The following is a 25,819-nucleotide window of genomic DNA, read 5'->3' on the forward strand; positions in this document are numbered from 1 at the left end:
CATTTTATGTGTGTTTTCCTTGACAGCTATAACTCTTGCTGAATATTTTCTTATACAGTGATGATTCCCCCCCCCCCCTTTTTTTTTTATCTTTTCTTCTCTTTGTGAACTGTTCAATGGGGAATTTGGTGAAAGAGTCCCACAATTTAATGCTTATGTTTGAACCAAGTCATGGGTATTGTTGGATGTGTTCTTATGCCCCCATATACTCTGATATGCCACGTGGCTTTATTTCTTGTTTGCATAGGCACATTAAAATGGGAAAATACTATACATACAAATAAGTTCTTATCTAATAGAGATGGGAACACACAAATCTTGTAGTGCAATGGAACCTTACACCCTGAATATTGACATAAAGACCTGGCACAAGCCTCAGAAGAATGTGCATTCTCCATCCACCCCTGATCTAGGGAAGACATCTACAAAACATCCAAGGTTATCTATAACATCACTTGGAGGCAATCCTCTACTAGGGAAGACCTATCACTGCTCTGACATCAACCTACTCAAAAGAGACTTCCCTTAACACTGAGAAGACTTAACAACAACAATGACCTGCTTACGGGACAGGTCTTTCTGTATTGCCCCTTAATTGTGAGGTGAAACTAGAGGATACTCCACACCAGCCTGACTTCAATGTAGGATGTGCAGATTCCAGGATCTTTAATACAGAAACCGGATGCCAACAATAGAGATTGCATGAAAAATAAAACTGTATTGGCACTACAGACAATGACTTGGATTGAATAAACTAGTTTGTCTGGAGCCTAGAATTGGTCTTATGCCAGGAAACTTCAGGGGTAGGGTCTCCTTGTATTTAGACCAAGACTTTTTCTTTCCATGTCCCCCATATTTTGGTGGGCCTATGCAAACAATATTTGCCACTCTAACACTGTTTTTACTGTGTTCTTTTGACTCTAACCCTTAAAAAAAAACCTTAAACTTTTGATGTTCACTTAAACTAATATGCATGTGCATGAAAATATAAAAAAATACTATGCCTTCAATGTTTAAGGAGTCACATAAATCTCATGGCTTTAGATTGCTTTGTGTACTGCTAAGAAATGTTATAATGTACTACATTCAGGGGACTTGTGGACAAAGTAATTGTACATGGGTTCTGCCTTATTTTTCTTAATGTTCTTTGACTGTAAGTTCAATATTTAGGCGTCAGCAAGGGGATTTCTTTTGAGAACTCTGTTTATGGGTGATTGTCCTTCCACTGTAACTTTACTTTCTCCTCTTTGCATCATTGTTCTCATAATTAAAAATAAAAAAATTAAAAAAAATTAAAGGTACCAAGAGTTTTTATGACACATATATGACACCATATGACACTAAAGTCATATGCTAAACCATTAGCAATAATGGTTTGAGGGATTTTTAACAGTTTTCTCCTAAAGTTCCCCTAGCCATTTGTTTCCTAGAATTGGATAGTCCATGTATTATCATAGGATAAGATGGTGCATAGTGCTTAGCATATATAGTGCAGAAGGAAGCTTCAGTATTTTGGGCTTACTAAAGTAACAGATTCTTCCACTTTCTTTTCACTGCAAACCTGGGATGGTTTGGAAATGGAATAAAATTTCTATGTGAAACCTTACAATAAAGATAAAAGTACTTATGAATGGGGATGCTGCTCAGAGGCAAAATGTGTGTCTATGTGCTCTAAGGCAGGTGTGAGGGCCTGGCTTTCAGACACAGCACCTCAAAAGGAAACAAAACAAAATAGAAGAAAGTAACTGAAGACTAAAGCAGAGGCACTCAACTAGTGCTCAGCAGAACAGTGAAGGCATAAGAGGTGGGGGATAAATGAAAGGAATAGGGAGGAAGGGAGAAGAGTGAAAAGGAAAAAAAGAAGGTAGAGGGAGAAAGGAGAGAAGTATGAAGGAAGGGACAAAAGGAAGGAAGAGGGGCCCGGAGAGATAGCACAGTGGTGTTTGCCTTGCAAGCAGCCAATCCAGGACCAAAGGTGGTTGGTTCGAATCCAGGTGTCCCATATGGTCCCCCGTGCCTGCCAGGAGCTATTTCTGAGCAAATAGCCAGGAGTAACCCCTGAGCACCACCGGGTGTGGCCCGAAAAACCAAAAAAAAAAAGGGGGGGGGGGGGAGGAAAAGAAGGAAAAAGAAAAGAGAGAAGAGAGGGACTAACGGAGAGAGGAAGGCAGGACATCATTTTCAGTGAAATCTCTTTTGAGGGAGATAGTTCAGAGACAAGCATGTGCTCTGCATATAGGAGGCCCATCACTGATTGCCAGCAGCACATGGAGCCCTGAACACCAGGAGTAGCCCCTGCTGAGTGTGGCCAAATTCCCCAAACCAAAAGAACAAACAAAAGTTTGTTTCTGGGTCCTGTCCCCACAGATCCTGGCTCAGTAGCTTACTCATAAGTGGGCTTTTGAACCTGTACCTTTACCAGGTGCTATAGTCTAGGGTCCTGAAATCAATAATGGAGAAAGTACAGGTGACAGGAAGATGTTATCAGTCTCAGCCACTCTGGTAAAGTTGCTGAACAAACATGAGATTCTAGAGAGCACACCCAGTAAAATGATGAAACCAGTGGACAGTGCGAATTTGGAGTTCTTCAGGAGGTAACCAGCTGCCTGCTCGCTTCCTCCCTATAGGTGTTGATGCTAGCCAGAGGTGAGGATTGAGGGAGCACCTGTGTCCCCTCACAGCTGTGCCAGCACATTGCACACCTGACCTTGGGTCAGTGTGGAAGGCACAAAGGGAAAACTGGATCGAATGAATGAGCTGGAAAATCTAGTGTGAGTCCAGAAAGATAATTAATGGGTTGGGCACTTGCCTTGCAAACGGCCCACCTGGGTTCAATCCCTAGGATCCTATATGATCTTCTGAGGCTGCCAGAAGTAATCCCTGAGAACCACTGAGTGTTGCCTCCCCAAAACAAACCAACAACAAAAAGAAAGTCTAAACTGACAAGTCTGAGGCAAAGAACCTGAGCACCTAGCATAGGAGTACCAGGACCTGAGCACTTAGCCAAGAGAACCTTCCTTTCTCTGTTGCAGCCTGGACCTGACCGCCAACATTTGCGGTCAATAAACAACAAATTCTTATAAAGAAAAGGGGGGGGGGCGCCTGGAAACTTAGTGCCCTGTGCACTTGTTCTGCATGTGTCTGACCTGGGTTTAAATCTTGGCATGACATATTGTCCCCCAAGTAGGGGCTGATAGGAGGGACTCCTGAGTTCAGAGCCAAGAGTAAGCCCTGAGCACCACTGAGTGGGCCCCAAAACCAAAAACAAACTTAAACGTATGTAATGGGGATGGCCAGGAGGCTAGTAGCTGCTAAAGGATAAAGTTTCCCCAACGGGAAACAAGCCCAAAAAACGAGTTACCTGTTTTGCAGCCAAAGCCTCCATTTTTAGGCGCTTATTGTTGACATCCACTTCTTGTTCAAGTCGCTGCTTTGCCATTTCCAATTCTTCAATCTTGTGACTAGCCTTCTGGTGATTTATTTCCTGCATTTTCTTACTCTTAATTTCTTCTTGCTTTCAAGAACAAAAATAATGAAGACAAAAAAAGCACAAAGTATTTTTTAAATGCTTTTAAGAACCCAAATTCCTTTCTTTATTCAATATACCAGAAAAGGAAAACTCATCCTAGGGCTTTTCTGCTTTTTTTCAGGTCAACTGATCATCAGCCAATAATCATGAATCCTGATAGTTCTTCTGAAAGAATCCAAATAGAGAGCCTTGGCCCAATAGCTGAAAGACGAAGCTATTTTAGCCAGCTTTTCTTCACCCATTTTCCCATTGCCAATGTGCTTTTGGACTTAAAACTAAAGCAGGATGGAAAAGGCTGATAGTGGAGGGAAGTGTTCAACTGGGAGGAGATGATGCTGAAAGGTGGTTCCCGCCCTATTCAGTATATGCTTGAGACTCATTTGTTGGAAACACGTTTGGATGAAGCACCTTTTGGATTGGTGCTTTAGACCACTTGTTCTCCACCCCGAGGTGTGTCTGGAACTTCCTAATAAGATCTCGAGTGTCAGGACAAAGCTCACTTGCATTTCCAGTTTTCCTCCACTGAGCTATCTGCTTCTTAGGAGTGGAAAGCTTGCTGTGGAGTTCCTGAATCTGTTTTATCCCCTTAACCATGTGTGGGTTATTTCTTGTGTTGCCTTTGCTTCCAGATCTGAGTCTCTCTAATGTCCTGGTCTTGGAGCATGAGACTTCCACTTCAGTGAAGTGTCATGTATGAAACCCTTATCAGGAATAGTACTAGAAACCACAGTGCAAACATTTGTATTTTTTAAGAAAGTCCCTCTTGGGGCCAGAGAGATAGCACAGCGGTAGGGCATTTGCTTTGCATGCAGCCGATCCAGGATGGACAGTGGTTCAAATCTCAGCATCCCATATGGTCCCCCATGCCTGCCAGGAGGAATTTCTGAGCACAGAGCCAGTAGTAACCCCTAAGCATTGCTGGATGTGACCCAAAATAGAAAAAAAAAAAAAAAAGAAAGAAAAGAAAAAGTCTCTCTTGGAGAAACAGACTAGCAGGGGTCCTTAAACTTTTTAAACGAGGGGCCAGTTCACTGTCCCTCAGACCATTGGAGGGTCTGACTATAGTAAAAACAAAACTTATGAACAAATTCTTATGCACACTGCATATATCTTATTTTGCAATGAAGAAACAAAACAGATACAAATACAATATGTGGCCCACGGGCCATAGTTTGAGGACCACTGGGACTAGAACATGGGAGGAAAATGGAGGCGGGGCACTGAAGAGATATGTGCCTGAAATCCAGTCAGGAAGAAGTTCATCATTTCATGGGGCCCATATAAAATAATTAATTTGGGGCCAGAGAGATAGTACAACAGGGAAGGCACTTGCCTCATATGCAACCAACCCACATTCAATTCCCTGGCATCCCATATGGTTTCCCGAGCAGTGCCAGGAGTGATTCCTGAGTGCAGAGCCAGAAGTAACCCCTGAGGGCCACCAGGTGTGGCCCCCAAACAAACAACAAAACAAAACAAAATAAAAAAACTAAAGCTGACCAAAATACCTGTGTGGTTTATTTTTGTTTTATTGTTTGTTTGTTTTTGGGTCACACCCGGCAGCGCTCAGGGGTTACTCCTGGCTCTACACTCAGAAATCACTCCTGGCAGGCTCAGGGACCATATGGGATTCAAACCATCGACCTTCTGCATGAAAGGCAAACGCCTTACTTCCATGCTATCTCTCCGGCCCCATACCTGTGGTTTTGATGTGAGAGAGACAGACCGACAGACAGATCTACAGACAGACTGACCTTCCTCACTTATTCTGAGCCCTAACAATTAGCAGATAGTACATCCCTCAGGGTATACATCACAAAAAACAATGAACTATGCCTCTTACCAGTTCTATTTCCAAGGCTCTGATTTTGCTTTCGTAGGCAGCTTTCTGAGATGAAAGCTCCTGCTGAGCCATCTCTTTGGCAATCTGGATTCCTTGTGTCATTTCTTCCTTTGCTTTCAGCTGGGCCTCTTTTATTTCTTCTTCCAGTCTACAAAGCAGCAAAATATTTCAGGCAACATTGTCCAGAATTCCTCACATGCCATACTTGTTATTAATTGGGTGAAAATAAATGCTTTGTTTTCTCTCAAACATAATGCTAAACCTCAGAACTCAATTTCTGACATTCTGTCAACAGCATTCTTAAATGTTACATGCTTTACACATTGAAAATATAAACCCAACTTTTGGAGAAGATGTAGCCCATTAGCAGAGAATATGCCTTGCATGTGTAAGACTCTGGATTTGATTTGTGGCACCAAAATTTGAGTTAAATAAATAACTCAACAGAAAGGAGCACATGTCTTAGGTGCAGGGAGCCTAGTTTCAAGTCTTAGTATAACCTGTTCCCCTGAACATCCTGGAGTGATCCCCAAGCACTGAGCGGGGAGTAGCCACTGGACTACATCCAGTGGCCCCAAACCAAAACAAATAAATTTAAAAGTGTGCCTAAATATAAGTTAGTTATTAAAGCAGATATTTTCATTCTTCTGGCACTCAAGAAAAACATTTTATAAAAATGTTATAGTTGCTGAGGCCAGAGAGATAGCACAGTGGTAGGATGTTTGCCTTGTACACAGCAGATCCAGGACAGATGATGGTTCAAATCCTGTCATCTCATATGGTCCCCCATGTCTGCTGGAAGTGATTTCTGAGCACAGAACCAGGAGTAACCCGAGAGCCGTCGGATGTGACCCAAAAACAAAAACAAAGTTATAGTTCCTTCCATCCCGAAGGAAGGAACTAGCCTTTCAGAGTCCGAAGTTAGGAGCTGCCTTTAGGTGTGTTTCCATCGAGTGGGCAAGAATGCTGCTTCCACTAAAGAGCCAACAACAGCCACCAGCAAATGCAAGTATAATATATATAATAGTATAATTGATACAATAAATACAAACTAGTGCATTTTACATTAAACAATGATTAAAGTAAAAAGTACATTTCATATCAATTATCTTTCAATTCAGGTATAAGTCATAGGAGAGGTTACTGAAATGACACTAAAAGTAGATGGATGATATGGGGTCTGAGAGACATTATAGTGGGTAAGGGGTTTGTCCACAACATAATCACCCCAGGTCCAATCCCCAGCACTCCCCATGGCTCCCCCAAACCTGCTAGGAGTGATATCTCAGGCAGAGTCTGGAATAAACCCTAAGCACCACCAGAAATGGCCCTACCTCTCAAAAAGCAAGGGCTAATAGAGTAAAGGCCATGCCATATATTTTCAACCATCTACAAAAATTTATTATTTTGGGCTAGAGTGATAGCACAGCAGATACGGCATTTGTCTTGCAAGGTGCCAACCCGGGTTCAATCCCCAGCATCCCATATGGTCTCCTGAGCCTGCCAGGAGTCTTTCTGGGTGCAGAGCCAGGAGTAACTCCTGAGCACCACCGGGTATGGTCCCAAACAAAACAAAACAAAACAAAATTAATATTTTGATAGCTTAAAACAGATGATTAGTTTTATATCAGATTTATATTTATAACAGCTTATACCAGATTAGATTAGTTTATATCTTTTAATATTCAGAGGAAAATGCCTTAATTATTATACAAAATAATTTTTTTCTCTTTTCAATAAAATGTGGTTGCTTTAGCAACCAAATTGTAGTCATAGTACTAGTATTCTACTGAAAAGAGTAAAAATTTCAAAAATGAATGAAAACAGAATGAGAGAGGAGAAGGAGGAAAAGAAACTGGGAGCATGAGAAACAAGGAGATGCTGTTTACTGGGCAGAGTTTCAGAATGATGAGGAGTTCCCTGATATGTTTCCATTGAGTGGGCAAAGATACCGCTTCCATGGAAGAGACAACAGCCACCAGCTAAGCAAGGCAAGGGCAGCCCAGAGAGAAAGGAGACCCACCTTCGACAGCTGGTTATAAACTTTATAGACTCTGTCCTAAGGCATCTCTTTCCAGCTGCCCAGAACCGCAGGACCCCATCTAAGTTGCCCAGAGTGTGGGTGCTCTGATGGAGCACCATCAGAGCACTTACTGTTGGGTATCCCTTGAGCTCCAGATGGTGAATATTCCAACAGGGTACCCCAACAGATGATGATACTCCAGAATAGGGGCCACATTCCGGTTACTCTATGTATAATCCAATGATCAAGGACATCTCTAATAGCTGCTCAGTAAGTGTTTGCTGTGCCGAGGTGAGCTCATTGGAACCAGCAGAGAGGGAACCAGAAACAGGGACACGATGACTCTCTCCGTTTTTCACAGTCTGCAGGACCTCACTATGTGGTATGGGCAACAATACTCACTGTGATCTCAGAGCCACGAGCAACTCGTTTTTGGCAAATTCAAAGTCTTTTGGGCCCTCAGTCACGGAAGTTTCTCTGCAGGAAGGTCTTTTCTCTTTTTGAACTTCTCCAGGATGGTTAAACCGGAAATAATGATCTCCACCAAGAATCACTCGATCACCCTAAAAGCACACCAAGAGAATGTACTGTATAAGAGAAGTTTAAAGCAAAAATAAAATCTTGAGACCTGTCATTATGCTCACTGATTTGGCATTAATAAGTCATGGGAGCCAGAATGATAGGGCATTTGCCTTGCAAGCAGCTAACCCAGATTCAAATCTGGTCCCCTTAATACCACCAGGCAAGATTCCTGAGTTCAGAACCAGGAGTAACCCCTGAGCATTGCTGGGTGTGACTATTCCATTCCCCCCCAAAAGTTATAGTCACTAATATATATTCAATATTTTCCCAGCACTAAGCATTTCACATCATTTTATACCTGACACATATCCAGCTAAAATATTATTAGCCTGACTTTAGGAATTAAAATAAATTAAACAGTATAGAGCTTCATAATAAAAATAAAAAAACATCCAACGAGACCAATATTAGCAGACCCTGTATTAAGAACTATGCAAAAGAAGTGCCCCACTTGAGTTCTATCACCCTTGCTTAAATCATTTTTATAAAGGTCACATAGCAATGGCAGGACAGTATGAGGTCAGAGCCCAACTCCTGACAGGTCCTGAGGGTGAAACTGCTTCCTTTGCACGAAGGCAGTTAGTTAATGCTGAGGAAAGAGAACTTCAGAACATACAGTCCTCAACCTGGTCCTCTTACAGTGGAGAAAACTAGAACCAGAACGAATCGTGCAACTTGCCCCCAAATCAAACAGCTGTTTATGTTTTAGCACCAGCCAACTTACATGATGTAAGACAGTGGGTAATAAAATGTGTTTTCCATTCACATAAGTCTTCGCGTCCCCAGTGGGGGTGATACTGACAGTGCCACCAATGTTTCTGATAGAACTGTTAAGAGAAAAAACAAAAGCACATTGTGAAAATTGTAGAACTAAAGAAAAGAACATATGGAAGAATACTGCTGGGGTGACTCTTAATGGTATGAAGGCTCCTGATAACTTATGATAATGACGTTCTTTCATTTTCTCCAACTAGATTTTAAAGTTTTGGGGAGCGGGAAACAGTTTGACCTCTATCAATTCTCCATCTATAATGAAAAGAATTTCTATAATACATATTAATTATAACTAAATACCAACTTCTCTTGGTATTGCCAATGTTTTACCTACAAAAAGAAAATATTTTCTAAAATTTTATTTTAGGAACTCTGATGCCTAAAGTAAGTTTATTCATAACTTTGATGATGGCAGGGTTTCATGCATAAAACAATGGGAACCCTCACCCCCCCAACAGCGTGTCTGCTTCTCTCTACTATCTGTCCCAGTGTTATCCCATCCCTCAACATTTTTTTTGTTTTGGGGCCACACCTGGCAGTGTTCAGGGCTTGCTCCTGGCTTTGCACTCAAGGATCATACCTGGAGGGGTTCAGGGGATTATCTGGGATGCTGGAGATCAGACCCAAGATGTCCACATGCAGGGAAGTGTTCTCCCCGCTGTACTCTCCAGCTTCTCCCAAAAAACACTTTAAGTGTTTCATTATTTTACTTTTCAAAAGTCCCAGCTTGGGGCCAGAGTGATAAAACAGTGGTAGGGCATTTGCCTTGTATGCTGCCGACCCAGCTCGATTCCAGCATCCTATATGGTCCCCCGAGCCTGCCAGGAGAGATTTCTGAGCACAGACTCAGGAGTAACCCCTGAGCACCGCCAGATGTGGCCCAAAAAAACACAAAACGAAAACAAAAACATAGCTATAAATGCTATGTTTTTTTTATATTGTACTGAAAGTATTTTTCAGCTTGGAAATCACCCCCACTGTCTAAGAACTGAGACACTAGGGTGTGTATGCATATTCCATTTCACTCAACAACCTAGATGCTGTCAGACTTTAATTTATGCTGGTCAGCAAAGTATAAAACAGTATCTCATGTGGATTCATTTTGCATTTCTTTGACTAAAAAGCCTTTATGTGTAGTCATTGGTCATTTTCTTTGTTCTTCTGGGACTTGAATGCTCATGTTTTTTGGCCTTTCTTGTTTTGTTTAGTTTGGGGTGAGAGGAGGTTTGGACAATACCCAGCTACAGCTATTCTCAGGACTTACAAGTGGCTGTGTTTTATACTGTGCAGGAAAGGTGAGGTTCTGACTCACACAAGCCCAACTCTCATAGCCAGACAGGCCTCCAACTTTCTACTGGTTTCCCTCGGGTCTCACATCACAGTTACCAAGTGAGAACTCCTCAAAGTGAAAAAAAAAGAAAAAAGAAACACTTCCTCTACCAAAAATCATGGACCCAAACACAACAATATGGCAAAAAAAGAAGACGGGGCCAGAGTGATAGCCCAGCAGGTAAAGCATTTGTCTTATATGTGGCTGATCCAGATTCAATCCCTGGTTCCGATATGGTCCCCCGAGCCTGACAGGAGCAATTTCAACAGGAGCAATTTCTAAGTGCAGAGCTGGGAATAACCCTTGAGCACCAACAGGTGTGCAACACTCCCCCACCAAAGGACACAACCCAAATGTTTATGTGTGAAGTAAGCAGGCTGCAGTCATTAGGACAGGTGAGCATATCATACTTCACCACAGCAAAGCTGAGCACATCAGTGTGGACAAAGCTCAAAAACACAGCATGGGGGGCTGGACGGTGGCGCAAGAGGTAAGGTACCTGCCTTGCCTGCACTAGCCTTAGACGGACCACAGTTCGATCCCTGGCGTCCCATATGGTCCCCCAAGCCAGGAGCAACTTCTGAGCGCATAGCCAGGAGTAACCCCTGAGCGTTACTGGGTGTGGCCCAAAATCCAAAAAAAAAAAAAAAAAAAAACACAGCATGGAGCCAAGACAGTTTCTGGCCATCCCAACCGTTTGTAAACATTCAACTCAGCTGAGCAAAATTTACTGAAACACAACCACAACTCCTGCCATGAAGGCAGATAAAAGTTTAATTTCATCCATAATGATCATTTCAAGACGTGACATCACCCATTAGTCAACATGTCACATACACACACAAAACCAGAAGCATCATTACTTTGTACCTCATATGGAGAGGGAATCTACCCACCATCTTTTTTTTTCTTTTTTTTTTTTTGGTTTTTGGGCCACACCCGGCGGTGATCAGGGGTTACTCCTGGCTGTCTGCTCAGAAATAGCTCCTGGCAGGCATGGGGGACCATATGGGACACCGGGATTCGAACCAACCACCTTAGGTCCTGGATCGGCTGCTTGAAGGCAAACACCGCTGTGCTATCTCTCCGGTCCCTACCCACCATCTTAACAAAATACCTGAAACCGGCAATTTTCCTGCCTTAAAGACACAGGTGATGAATTATACCAAAGAATTGGTATAAATGAAAGCTCCAAGCAAAGGAGTCATACAGTATGAACATCGGCTAAAAGGTGGACAGGGGCCATTTTTAAAAAGAGACATACCAGTGGTCATCAGCAATCAGCACCCCAGACAACTGGATGTCGTGAGTGGAGTCGGGTTGATACTTCCCCACCGTGGTTGTTCCTTCCTTGATCATATACAGCAGCATCTCAGAGAGCTGGGGATCCTCGTTGAGGTTGACAAGATTTGGCAAGTGATTGTCCATCTGAAATGTGATTCCTGCTTTCTGAAAAAATCAGATTGGGGAAATCATACCACAAGCATGAAACTTTTAAACTCATCTGAAACAAAGGGGAAATGTCAAACATTAGAGATATCTGGAGGTCACTTTTCAGTTTAAGTCAAAGACTTCTTAGACTCCCTCCCCAATGAGCCTCTATTTGGGGTGAAGGAGAGGTGTATCCAGAGCAGAGTTCAGTCCCAGGGGCCAGTCCTGGTGATCCTCAGCCAACAGGCCCAATGGGTCAATGGTTGGGCACAGTGAGGCAGCGATGCTCAAGAGTCACCACAGTTAAACCCAACAGTGCTCAAGGGGTCTGGGAGTGTAGGGATCAAATTTCAGTCCTGGAACATGCCAAGCACTTCACCTCTGACCCTGAACTATCGTCCCAGCCCTTGAACAAATCAAGTTTCCAGACTTAAACAGACTTTTCACTCCTCTGGGATTTAAAAGCATGATGTTGACTCTAATGTTGACCCTTGAACCTCCCCAACAACCATCAGATGGGGCCTATTCTTACTGTCTTGGGTGTATGATGGGCTCCTTTTGTTGCACTTTCACTGTCCTCACCTTCCTTCCCTGTGATCTAAAGTGTGGAGGAAGCAGCTACCCCTTTGCCCTGTCAACAATCCCTTCTTCCATTCCAGCTCCTATATTCTTCCTAGACCATTCTCCTAAACAGGGATTCTCCAACTGTCAATTCTCGGCTCATTTCGAATAACTTAGAGAGCAAGCTCTGAGCAAACTGACAACAGCATAGCCTAATTTATCTCCTTGTGACGTAAAAGACTATTTTTTCCCATAAGCCAGACCACTGCCCTCTTCAAGCACTCCTCAGCCTGTTCTTCCTGACTCTGCGGCTCTACCTTCCTACGGCTATGCTTCCTTTTCTCATATATTTGAATCTTTTCAAACGCTCCAAACACAATTCAACTCTCAGCTCCTTTATGACACTAGATAGGCCATTCCCAAGACCTTTACTCCTTCCTTTTATAGGATTTATTAAACTCTTATATGACTCGTCTGTGAATCATTTTAAGTATTTCCTTTACTGTCAAAACATTTGCCCTGTACTCAGTCACTCCAATATTCTTTAGAAACTCTGCCATTGTGGAGTTCTGATTTCAATACGAAAATTGGCTCTTTCATCCTTTATGGGAAGAAAAAAAAAAAAACACCTTCCCTATATCCTCACAGCAACCCTCTATGAGTCCCACAAAATCCTTTCTCACTAAACATTTTCAGATTCAGGCTTGAGTGATAGTAGAGCAGGTAAGGTATTGCCTTGCATGCAGCCAACCAAGATTCTATTTGAGACATCCTTTAAAATCTAGCTCACCAGAAGTGATTCCTGAGCACAGAGCCAAAAGTAAGCCCTGGACACTGCCAGGTGTGGTCCCCAAACTCGCTATTTGTCTGGTAAATTCTTGTCCATGGCACTGACTTACTTAGCTGTCCCATTTCTTCCTAGGAACTACCCTCAGTGAATGAGAATCACTATTCCCCTTCCTATATAGCTCTGCCTTCTACATCCTCTGCATTAAGCCAAGTCATCAAAAATCACTAGAATCCAACCACTTTTTGCCTATAATTATAGTGCTCAACCGAGTTGCCAATTCATATATGAAAGTCAGATCCCATGCGATCTGAGAGTAAATATTATGTTCCACTCATTGTGGTCTTCCCCAAGCCTGGCAACACCTTAGCACTAAGGAAATAATTTGCTTAACCACAGAATAGAGCTAACTCACCTGTATTTAACGTCTTTCTTTTCTTTTTCTTTTTTTGTTTTGTTTTTTTGTTTTTAGGCCACACCAGAGGCACTCAGGGGTTACCCCTTGCTCTGCACTCAGGAATCTCTCCTGGCAGGCTCAGGGGACCATATATGGTGGCAGGAATGGAACCCAGGTCTACATGCAAGGCAAACGCCCTACTACTGTGCTATATTCTGGTCCCATTAACTTTCTAACTAGCTCTCAGACCCTTAGCAATCACAGTATTGATATTGATCGTATGGTTTTTTGTTGTTGTTGAGGTGGAGGTGCTTGGAATCGTTATTTAGTGGTGTGCAGGGGACTGTGCAGCCAAGAGACTGAAGTGAGGCCTCTGCATGCAAAGCATGTAGGTGAGCCCTTTGAGCCATCTCTGGGACCACTCTCAAGACTTTTAAATCCCTGAGGGTCAGTAAAATAGTACAGCAGATAGGTGCTTGCCTTGCATTGACCAACCTGAGTTCAATCTCTGGCACCCTAGAAAGTAAGCCCTGAAGCAAGCCCTAACCACCACTGGGTATGGCCCAACAACAAACAGAAAGATTCTTAAATCCTAATTCCCTTTATGGTATTGCTTTGAAAATATCTGGATTAAAGAAAGTATTGTTTGTTAATTTTGTGTGCACCAAGCATGTAGTCCAGAACCTCACACAGTAAGGCAAGTGTTTCATTACAAGAAGGGACTGACAGGGGATTCTAAGCACTGCTTGGAAAGTTTTACCCAAAAGTAAAATTAGATTTACCAGCTTCTTTAACGTTCAGCTCATGTCAGGCTAGAAAGTTTAGCTAATACCTGTAATTCCTTTGTTTCCTGAAGCTTCCTTTTTTCAGCCTTTTCAAATTTTTCTTTCCACATCCTTTCCAAAAGAAACAAAATAATAGTTAGATGTATCCAGAGAAGTAAGATTGAAAGTCTTAAGTCAATAGAGACTGGAAAACTTAGTGACATTTAACATTTGTTAAATATTTTAATATATTTGTAGGTGACTTAGTGAAATGGGGAGCAAAAGAGAAAACCTAAAGAGAAGCATGGCTGCTCCCCTCTGGGTCCACCAGGACCACCTGCAGAAATGCATGACAATGGCAGGACAGGTAAAGTCAGCCAAGAACTCCCACATGGCAGCAACACTCAAATCCCAATAGGCCCACAAGACAGCTGTTACTGCACTGGAATATACAAGGTATGGGGACCAGTTCCCACCATCCATCTCCTGGCTCTGTTGTCTTCCTTTGTAGGAAAGAATTTAAAAGATGAACAGTGAAGTAAAATAGTTTTATTGAGAGTAATATGAGGTGGGGTAAAGGAGATGGAGAAGTGGTGAGGGGAGAAAGGAGAGAAAGAGAGAATAAGAAGGAGAAAGAGAGAGAAAAAGTCAGAGAGAGGGAGAGGACATAGGCCAAGAGCACACACATCCCAGAATAAGATGTGGGATTCCCAAGATGGAGACTAAGCCAGGAAGAAAATTAAAAAAACAAACATTAGGGCCCAGAGAGATAGCACAGCGGTGTTTGCCTGCAAGCAGCCGATAGAGAATCAAAGGTGGTTGGTTCGAATCCCGGTGTCCCATATGGTCCCCCGTGCCTGCCAGGAGCTATTTCTAAGCTATTTCTGAGTAACCCCTGAGCCATCGCCAGGTGTGGCCCAAAAACCAACCAACCAAACAAACAAACAAACATTGGGTCTGGGCTGCTCTAGACAAATGGCAAGATGCCACTGACTAGAAAAGACTGATTCCTCTGGAGTCCATCCCAGCCTGGGTCCCCATGCAGCTGTGCCAGCGGTGGCCAAGTCCTGACTATTTGCCCAGGTTTGGCGGTCAGACTCACCTTTGCAGCTGCACCATGTCCCACTCCTGCTGGTGTAGCTTAATTCTCAGAGATGTGATTTCCTGCTGGCACATTCTGTACCGTTCAGGGTCAATATTCCGGTGGTTTCTCTGGGCAGCCTTTAGCTTCTCAATCTCTGCTTTCAGCTCTAAGTATGTACAGAACAGATATACAATGAGGAACATGAATACTTGTCCCAGAGGTCCTAGTCTTCCAACTATCCATTTGATTTGAAATTCTAAATTCTTATCAAGTACTCACAGATGGCACTTAGACCTCCATTGCCTCTCACGCTCTACCTAAGGCTTTACCAGGACTGTGTTTTGTGTCAAGGAAATGATCCCCCTTTTCAGTAAGATGGCCGCATATATTCTGAGATGGAAAGGAGTCAATGATAATAACATTGGGGCAGCAGCAGACATGAGGTGGCACTGGGCCAGTTACACAGGTAACATATACATATATATATATATATGGTATATATATATATGGTATATATATATATGGTATATATATATATACCATATATATATATATATACCATATATATATATATATACACACACACAGGTATATATTGGTAAAAAATGTGAGGTTTTTCAAACTGAAATTCACAGTATTCATTTATAATAAAAATGGTCTAATGTGTAAAACTGGATGGATCCCATAAGGGAAGAGAGACTGTGATACAGCAAACTCATGCTTCTCGGGACCTCTGAAGTGTCTACTTATCCCCATTGCAGTAAAGGGCCAGATGTATATAGCGATAGTCCAGCGTTAAAGACACTTGCTCTAGTACCACCAGAAGCAAACCCAGAGCACAGAAGCCAAGAACACCTGTGGTCCCTGCCCCCACAATCATTAAAAAAAAAAAAAAAGAAAGGGTCATAAAACAAAGGGCTTTGGTTCTACATCAGCAAAGAGAAAGCTATACAAATCAGAATTTCTCCTAAGTATTCACACATCTACCCTAAGTGGATGATGACTAAGAGATTAAAAATAGGATCTGCCAAGAGTTAGTCCTACTTCAGGATTTAAGGTCCAGTAAATTGCAGATGAACGAACCAAACAAATGTTACTTCGTTTATAGTATGGTAAATGTAAACTAAGGCAAGGTCATAATGGGAAGATCAATGACACGAATTATTCTTCTGTCACAGAAGACTCCATTTAAACAGTAATGCCCACAGGGTCAGAGGAAGTTGAGCACACTAGAGTCCATGTCTAGCATGCAGGTGTCCAGATTTAATGCCTCATGCCATCTGGTTCCTCTAAGATGATGGGGAGCAACTCCTGAGCACTGGACCAAGAAAAGCTCCAGGCACCACGACATTGCCCCAATAAAAGGAAAAAATAAATATGTCTAGTTGACACGTTCTAAGACCTTATTCTCATAGTACCCCCCACCGCCACCCCTTACTCTTTCTTGCTAACTCTCTCTATCCTTCTCCATCCTTATAGGCTGATGACTGACATCTATTAGAAAAATCTATACTGTTTTATGGAAAACTAGTTGAAATTGCACATTTTTATGGCAGGTATTTGAGAATAGAATGGTGCAAACTAAAATTTCCAAACAATGGTCACCTCGAATTAACCTGGCATTCACATCCTCATTAACTTTAGCGACGTTGACTATCATGCGGGCCTGGCTGGCATATCTGAGGGTGCTCAGCGTCTCCTCCATGCTGCTGGCTGCAGGGCTAATAGTGGCGATCATGGCTGTCTTTGAATTTCCACCTAGGCTTTCTTTCAACAGCCTGCAAGGAGAGAAAAAATTTAAATTCCAGTTAGACAGACATTGTTTCTATTACAGCAGATATCTGGGAAAAAATAGCACAGGGCACAAAAACACAGACCACAGGTCTAAGCTGTAGCCTCTATCCAGCAAATACCCTCAATTGCTTGGAGTAGTAAGGCTAGAGAGAGACTTCCAGGGGCTCAGTACAGATATACTACGATACTCATATACAGTAGCATATAAATTACAAATGTATGTAGCATATATAAATGTACAAATAGCATAACTGTACTGTATTTCACATATACTAAAGTTAAACAAAACCAACCCCACCCTTACCCCCGAAGTGCATCTTACATCATTATTATTGAAAGATACTTACCAGGTGAGAACAGACTCGCGATATGGGATAAAAACCTTCTTCCGATTGGCTTGTTCTGAGAGTGCAGATATGACCTTTCCCAGTGTTAGCAAGGACTTGTTTATACTCACACCTTCCTGTAGAAAATTTGTTCAAAGTGTTCTTAATATTAAACAACTGCTGATCAGTCAACTTCTCCCACAAAATGTATTTCCCCATATATAGTTACTAAGTAAACACTTTCCTAAAGTAACAACTTTCGTATGCCTTAATATCTGCTCCTTTCTTTGGAGAATTATAAATGTCCTGAAAATACAAGGGAAGAGCCTCACACGCACCTTCATGCGATCTCCACTAGTGTGCGCTGTGGAGCAACGCTCACTGCCGGCCAGATCGATGAGGTTGATGCGGCTGGTTATCCTGTGATCGTGTTCTTCCCCTTCCACAAGCTCTGTCTGTAATAAGATGATACGAAATCATTCTGTGACTTGCTTGCCATCAACAGCCGTCTTCGGTAAAAAAAAAAGTTATGCAAGATACAAACCATTCGTTTATTTCTGGAACTATCTCTTCTTTAATCGATGATAAGTGACAATGCATAAATATTCCAGAATGCACTGTGAAGGGCTTACATTATTTAAAAAGACTTTAAGGAGAGAAAACCTGACAACTGCTCTTGATTTCATTAAGGAAATAACCAAAGTACAGAGGTTCTAATTATTCCAGCAGAAAAATAGTACAGCATAAAAAACAATACAATTGCTCAAACAAGAGAAAAACTAAAGGTACTGTAAGTCAATGGACTATTACATAGCTGCAAAAAATGACATTTTGTAGAGAATAATAGTATGACATTTTTACAATATTTGAATTACAGATTTTTTTTGGGGGGGGGTCACACCCGGCCGCGCTCAGGGGTTACTCCTGGCTCTGTGCTCAGAAGTCGCTCCTGGCAGGCTCAGGGGACCATATGAGATGCCGGGATTAGAACTACTGACCTTCTGCATGCAAGGCAAACACTTTACCTCCATGCTATCTCTCCGGCCCCACATTACAGATATTTTTTTACAGATATTTGAATTGTGATTCTAAAACAACAGAAAGATTATATACCAAAATGCTCACAGGGATTTGAGTACTGGAATTATGGTTCAATTCAATTCAACTATGATTAAAAATTGTTTTGTCTTTCACTTTCTTAAAAAATGTTTTTAAACAAATATAATTTTAAAAAATTCACACTCTGGTATTTATTCAAATACTCAACAATTCTCATTTATTATTGATAATATATCATATATTGATGAGAAACATAATAACCACATATTATTTATGTTTAAACAATGAGGCAAAAGTCACATATACCAAAAGTCAGTTATTGTATGACTTCCTGATATCCAATGATCTTTATTTATCTAACTGTACCTTTAATCACTAGTGGAAGGAATAAGAAAAACAGAGAAGTCAGGCAGGAGTGATATTTGCACATGGCCAATCCGAGACAGTCCCGGGTTCGATCCCCAGCATCCCATATGGTCCTCAGAGCCTTTCAGGAGCGATTTCTGAACACAGAACCAGGAGTAACCCCTGAGCACTGATGAGTGTGGCCCAAAAGCAAGCAAACAAAAAAAATAGAGAGAAGTCAAAAGATTGGAGCACTTGTTATATATGGGGGGGGGGGGGGGGGAACGGGACTCTGGGTTCAATCACCAGCACCACATGCTTCCCTGAGTGGTCCAAAATTAAAACAAAATAAAGAACAAGAAAAATATGATCTTGGGCTGGAGAGATAAGTACAGTGGTAGGGCATTTGCCTTGCATGAGGCCAACCCAGGAGGGACCCAGTTTGATTCCTGGCATCCCACATGGTCTCCAGCCTGCCAGGGGCAATTTCTGAGTACAGAGCCAGGAGTAGCCCCTGAGCATTGCCAGGTATGGCACCAAAACCAATCAATAAATAAAGTTAAAAAAAATATGGATCTTGAGCCCATCCCACTATGTTACCTAAAGAAATACCTGACAATACAAACCTACCCTGGTCTGGGTCATCACCAGCGTAAACACGGAATGAGACCGGGAACTTTTGTCATTCATGCCAGTAGCAGCAGTCGCCCTCTGCTTATTTCCAAGCTCTAACCAGCTCTACAGTGAAACAGGAGAAGCTTAATCAATGCAACTGACCGGACAAGTAGGGGACAGGAGACAGCAGTTAGGGAGCAGGCCGGGTTCAGTCCCTGGCCCCATATGTCCTGCCCATCCCCAACCCCATCCTGGCCTTGCAAGGCCCCAGCACCACTCTGTGAAATGCCTCGGGGTCCCCCAGCATCTTTTTGAGCTGCTAGGCCTAGGTGGTCCCCTAATCACCACTCCTATCATAAAAATGCCACATAAGTTAATAAGTACTATACACATTTATCATTAGCTTATAAAGTACAATTCATTCATTTATTACTTAATAGTTTGTATTTCCTTGGAGGTGGAATGAGTGTAGCAGGTAGGGCCTTTGCCTTGCACAATGTCAACTCAGTCTAGTCCCTGGCACCACTTCTGATCCCCATAGGTCTGCCAGAAGAGATCCCTGAGCTCAGAGCCAGAAGTAATCCCTGAACACTGCCAGGTGTGGCCTAACAAAACAAGCAAAACATTTGTATTCTCATTGTCTGCTTTGTTTTTGTCTCAGAAATACAAATAGAAAACAGAGCCCTAGAAATCTAGTTTCTAGGCCAGGAATATAATTCAATAGCAGAACACAGCCCATCATATAGGATACCTGGGATTTGATCTCCAATACCCCCCCCCCCCGCAAAATCCCCATCTACTATAACTCTAAGCTGACATGATGATCAATATTTATTTTCAATTATAAGTCTTTTGTTAAACATTTTTAACAGGAACTGGTGTGTAGCACTGGAGGTAGCACATTTGCCTTGCACATGGCCAACCCAGGTTCGATCCCATATGATTCCCCAAGCCTGCCAGGTGTAGTTTCTGAGCACAGAGCAAGGAGTAATGCCTGAAGGCTGCCAGGTATGACCCAAAAACGAACAAAATGTTTTTAAAAATTAAATTGGTATATGGCAAATCAAGATAAGCTTTTGATTTCTTCAAATAGCAATAAAAATATTCTTAAATGTATGATCATGATCCATCTAGCATAAGACTAAATATAATCAATCTTACCTGGATATCAGCATAAGAACTGACAACATTCCTATTTAAAAAAAAAGAGAGAGAAAATAATGATTTTACTGAGGAATACATTCTTGTCCCCATAAAAAAAGAACTTTCAATTAAATAATTCGTCTCTAAAAATCACAATAAAAATTCACAGCATTATGGTACTGATTTTCACAAAATCTATTTTTTCAACTTAAATAAAACTTTAATTTTGCCAACATTAATGATTTTTCTTATATACTATAAATTACTTTAGAATTTTAACCTTAATTCAAGTCTAAATCACAAACTCAACCCCAGAAGATATAATTTCATACATATGTATATGCCCTGATTACATGACATAGATCTCAACATAATCTCAGACCTCATAAAGGGAGCTGAAATCATATTCAAATACTTTGCCTTTATGAAGAGCATTTCTTCTTTTCTAACGTCTCTTTTTTCACTGACTTGTAATTAATTACCCTATTACGGAATTTCAAGGCTATGGCTTTATACCACTGTGTGACATTACACCACTCCACCATCCAAGCTCCTCCTGACACCAGAAAAACACTGCTCCTCATCCCTCTCACAAAAGCATTTTTTTTTAATGCATTGATGTCATTTTGTTCACAGACCACAAGTGAGCCACCAAAGGTACACATTGGAATTATTGTAAAAGCACTGAAAGTCAAGAAATGACTCCTAGGATAGACCAAACTCTTTTATTTGTTAGTTTGGTTGGTTTGGGGCTACACCAAGCAATGTTCAGGGCTTATTCCTGGCTCTGCATTCAGGGAACAATCCAGGTAGTGCCCCTGGGAAGCTGGGGATCAAACCCGGGTCAGTTAGCAGAAAACCAAGCACTCTCCTCACTATTATCTCCAGCCCCAAACTCTTTTTATTTTTTTCTTTGGTTTTGGGTCAAACCTGGCAATGCTCAGGGGTTACTCCTGGCTCTATGCTCAGAAATCGCTCCTGGCAAGCTTGGGGGACCATATGGGATGCCAGGATTTGAATCACCATCCTCCTGCATGCAAGGCAAATGCTCTACCTCCATGTTATCTCTTCGGTCCCAGCCCCCAAACTCTTTTTTTTTTTTTTTTGGTTTTTGGGCCACACCCGGTAACGCTCAGGGGTTACTCCTGGCTATGTGCTCAGAAGTTGCTCCTGGCTTGGGGGACCATATGGGACACCGGGGGATCGAACCGAGGTCCGTCCAAGGCTAGCGCAGGCAAGGCAGGCACCTTACCTTTAGCGCCACCGCCCGGCCCCCCAGCCCCCAAACTCTTAAGACTCAACTCAACAGTCATCACACAGTTATTTCACACTGTCCTGGGGAAAGAAGGAAAATGTGTGATAGGTGCACACAAAGGCCAGAAGGGGCCTAACTGCACTTTCACCGCTTTACTGCAGCCACCTGCAGCTGAGCCACTTACATTGACAGCGCTTCCACATAGGGTCCGGAAACAGGGTGCTCCCTCACTCTCAGCTAGAAGAGACCAAGACCAACATCAGCACCAGGAACACCACCACCAACATTTGACAGTTTATTTTAAATAGCAATTTCCCCTATATATTTAGTGTAAGACTTGCCAATACTATTCTTAAATTAGATATACAGGTTCCATAAAAGAAATATGAAAGCATCAAAATAATGCTTTGATAATACCACAGACTGAGGCCAGAGCAGATAAGGCACTTGTCTTACACCCAAAATCAAATAATAATAATAATAATAATAATAATAAAATTAACAATAACAATACTACAATTTGATTATATATGCACAGTACACAACAGCTCACTGAACAATCAACTAAGTGACTAGTTCTTACTCTTCAGTTTTAGTTTTGGGCTCACACCCAAAATAATACCTAGTGCTCAGAGTACAGTGCCCTACCTGCTGTACAACAGCCCCCGTCCTTAGTTTTTACTCTTAAGTTAAATCTTGCGGTAACTTATTTATTTTAATATTGTTGAAAAAAACTTTTCAAAAAATTATCTGGCATTTAAAATGCCCCCCAACTTTACACTGTACATTTTCTACCTTGGGATCAGAAAGAAACTTTGAAAGATATAAATAGGTTAAGTTATATGTAAGATTATATATATATATATATATTTTTTTTTTTTGGGTTTTTGGGCCACACCCGGTAACGCTCAGGGGTTACTCCTGGCTATGTGCTCAGAAGTTGCTCCTGGCTTGGGGGACCATATGGGACACCGGGAGATCGAACCGCGGTCCGTCCAAGGCTAGCGCAGGCAAGGCAGGCACCTTACCTTCAGCGCCACCGCCCGGCCCCAAGATTATATATATTTATATATAAATATACCAGTGACATATTTATTTAGTACTAACAAGGTAATTTTATTTTACTGCTTTGAGGATTTGTAGTCTACAGGGGATTTAATGTTTGCCTTAAATGGTCCAACTGAATCTTGAAATAAATATTTTAATCTCAAGTTCTCAAAAATTTTATCAAAAATTGATAAAAAAAATTAAGTGAGGTTAAATTAACTATTCTCTAAAAAACAGTATCAGCATACTTTAAACAACAATGTGATAACAATGCAAATCCCAGGATTCTATGATATAATCATATTTTAGTAACAATTTTAGCTACATATATCATGTTAAGAACTAACAATGAGTACATATAAAAAACTCAAAATAAACAATAAATTGCTTTAGTCTTACTGGTTGCTTTCTCTGCCTATTTTCACCTTTACCAACCAGGAGGTCATGAATTTTTTCATTATATACTTCAAAGAAACTCATTTCAAGTTGATAGATGACCTGGCAGAAACAGAAACACAACATGATACGTATTTGAAAGTCCTTGCCAGTTTTTGCAAACCATATATCTGACCCAAAACATATTAAAAAAACAAAACTCGGAGTCGGGGGGCGGGGCAAAAAAAAAAAAAGAAGAAGAAAAAGAAAAAATACTCCGGGCCAGTGAGATGGCGCTAGAGGTAAGGTGTCTGCCTTGCAAGCGCTAGCCAAGGAAGGACTGCGGTTCAATTCCCCGGTGTCCCGTATGGTCCCCCCGAGCCAGGGACAATTTCTGAGCGCTTAGCCAGGAGTAATCCCTGAGCATCAAATGGGTGTGGCCCCAAAAACAAAACAAACAAACAAAAAAACTCTAACATTCATTAAAGAAAACTGAAAATCTCAAAGAACTTTAGAGCAGACATTTGTATAAAGATGTACAAGAGACCAAGCATGTGGAAAGGGACTCAGCATCACTAAAGGAAAATGGATCATTGCAGGATCAGTGTATCACTGCATCATCGCAGAAAAATGCAAACCAAAAGCTACAAAAAGAAACCACTAATGCCAGAGGATTAGAGGTGATGATAAATGCAAAGAAAGAAAAATAGGGGCCGGGCGGTGGCGCTAAAGGTAAGGTGCCTGCCTTGCCTGCGCTAGCCTTGGACGGACTGCGGTTCGATCCCCCGGTGTCCCATATGGTCCCCCAAGCCAGGAGCAACTTCTGAGCGCATAGCCAGGAGTAACCCCTGAGCGTTACCGGGTGTGGCCCAAAAACCAAAAAAAAAAAAAAAAAAAAGAAAGAAAAATAACAAATGTTAATGCAAATGCAGAGATACTGCACTGCTAGTGGAAAAATAAAACAGTGTAGCCACTGTAGAAAACACTCTAATTCATCAAAAAGTTAAATGTTTGGCTCAAAAGAACATTGCTGTGGCTTAGAGTGGCCTGCTTGAGTCCAGGGTCAAGAGTTTCAATCCCCCCCACCAAAAAAATATGAAGTTTCCATCCCCAGTATTCCACATGCACCAAGCTCTATCATGGCAAATCTGCTGTCTGCAATCCCCAATGCTGAAAGTGATTTCTGGCTATGCTGTAACTGGACATGTGAGGCGGACCACAGAAGGGGTGTGACTCTCAGGGAACTAAAAAGATCTGCAGGGGCCGGGAAGGTGGCGCTAGAGGTAAGCCTTACAAGCGCTAGCCAAGGAACGACCGCGGTTCGATCCCCCGGCGTCCCATATGGTCCCCCCAAGCCAGGGGCGATTTCTGAGCACATAGCCAGGAGTAACCCCTGAGCGTCAAACGGGTGTGGCCCAAAAACCAAAAAAAAAAAAAAAAAAAAAAAAAAGATCTGCAACCCCTGGCAAGAACACCCCTAAAGACGGCATGACCCCTCACAAGTGACACCCCCACACTGTGTGCCTCAACTCTGAGCTCCCATGAGCAGGTGTGTGCATCCCACAGTCAGGTTTAGTGAGCACCTCCAAGGAGCAGCACAGCTGGGTGTGCGCATGTAAGTGTGCGTGGGCAAGTTGCACAAGTGTGTGTACTTATGCGTGTGAACCATCCCAGTCATCACAACAGCAACAGCAGCAGAAGGAAGAGGACAGGAGACAATCAAAATGGCATTTTAAATATACTAGTCTAGGGGCTGAGAGGTGAACCAGAGGGCTGAAGCTCAGGGCCTGGGTTTGATTCCAGTAACCTCATCACCAGGGTAGCCAACACAAATCTAGTATCACCAAGGGGATCACCAGACCTCTGAGCACTGCTCAGAAGACATTCCCCAAAACAGCAATAATAGGAGGGATAGTTGTTCTAGTAATGAAAAATATATATAGCAATTTCAGTTCTAGCTTCCCAAAAGAGTTGTCTATTGGTATCAAGTTAAACTTGATTGTATCAAGTGAAACTGAAGATTGTAAGGTAGCTGATGGCACTTGCCTTGCACACAACTAACACTGGCTCAATCCCCAAAACCACCTATGGCCCTCCAAGTCGTCACAAGTGATCCCTGAGTACAGAGCCAGGAATAACCGTGAATACCAACAGTTGCAGCACTCCAAAATAAGCAAATTTACATACCAACCCAATTACTATGAATACCTGTAGGTACAATGAGAACATACCTCTTGGCTTTGTTTTTTGGCTACTTGAGCAAAAAGATCTTCACAAAATCTTGGAATTATTCCTGGTTCTTCACTAAATCCCATCATCCTGGAAAATACATTATGAATAAAGAAGAGGAAAAAAAAAACATTTTTTTCCCTTTCTGGATAGATTGAAGAGACAGAGGGAGCAAAATAACAAAGACTTATTGTCGTAGGATATGCATATTCCAGGATATTCAATACAGAAACCTGATGCCAACAATAGAGACTGCGTAAAAAATAAAACTGTATTGACACTACAGACAACAACTTGGATTGAACAAACTAGTTTGCCTGGATCCTAGAGTTGGTCTTATGCCAGGAAATTTCAGGGGTAGGTCTCCTGGTATTTAGGCCAAGGCTTTTCCTTTCCATGTCCCCCATATTTTGGTGGGCCTATGCAAACAATATTTGCCACTCTAACACCATTTATTGTGCTCCTTTGACTCTAAACCTTAAAAAAAAAAAAACCACTTAAACTTTTGATGTTAACTCAAACTAAT

General features: G+C 41.9%; 1 protein-coding gene across 1 annotated transcript in view; it reads right to left on the reverse strand.

Annotated features, from left to right (window-relative positions):
• KIF14 (kinesin family member 14) overlaps positions 1-25,819 on the reverse strand; it is a 50,554-nt gene that overhangs the window by 20,368 nt on the left and 4,367 nt on the right. Inside the window, exons 3-17 of the mRNA XM_049770786.1 lie at positions 25,296-25,383; positions 23,089-23,187; positions 21,827-21,879; positions 20,406-20,436; positions 19,260-19,367; positions 17,564-17,680; positions 17,247-17,362; positions 16,711-16,883; positions 15,124-15,271; positions 14,090-14,153; positions 11,346-11,530; positions 8,702-8,804; positions 7,798-7,958; positions 5,373-5,520; positions 3,362-3,514 (exon numbers count right to left, since the gene is read on the reverse strand). Coding sequence (XP_049626743.1) covers positions 3,362-3,514; positions 5,373-5,520; positions 7,798-7,958; positions 8,702-8,804; positions 11,346-11,530; positions 14,090-14,153; positions 15,124-15,271; positions 16,711-16,883; positions 17,247-17,362; positions 17,564-17,680; positions 19,260-19,367; positions 20,406-20,436; positions 21,827-21,879; positions 23,089-23,187; positions 25,296-25,383 — 1,747 coding nt within the window. The remainder of the gene's footprint in view (positions 1-3,361; positions 3,515-5,372; positions 5,521-7,797; positions 7,959-8,701; positions 8,805-11,345; positions 11,531-14,089; positions 14,154-15,123; positions 15,272-16,710; positions 16,884-17,246; positions 17,363-17,563; positions 17,681-19,259; positions 19,368-20,405; positions 20,437-21,826; positions 21,880-23,088; positions 23,188-25,295; positions 25,384-25,819) is intronic.

Source organism: Suncus etruscus, chromosome 3 (assembly GCF_024139225.1).
Source record: "Suncus etruscus isolate mSunEtr1 chromosome 3, mSunEtr1.pri.cur, whole genome shotgun sequence".
NCBI classification, from domain to species: domain Eukaryota; kingdom Metazoa; phylum Chordata; class Mammalia; order Eulipotyphla; family Soricidae; genus Suncus; species Suncus etruscus.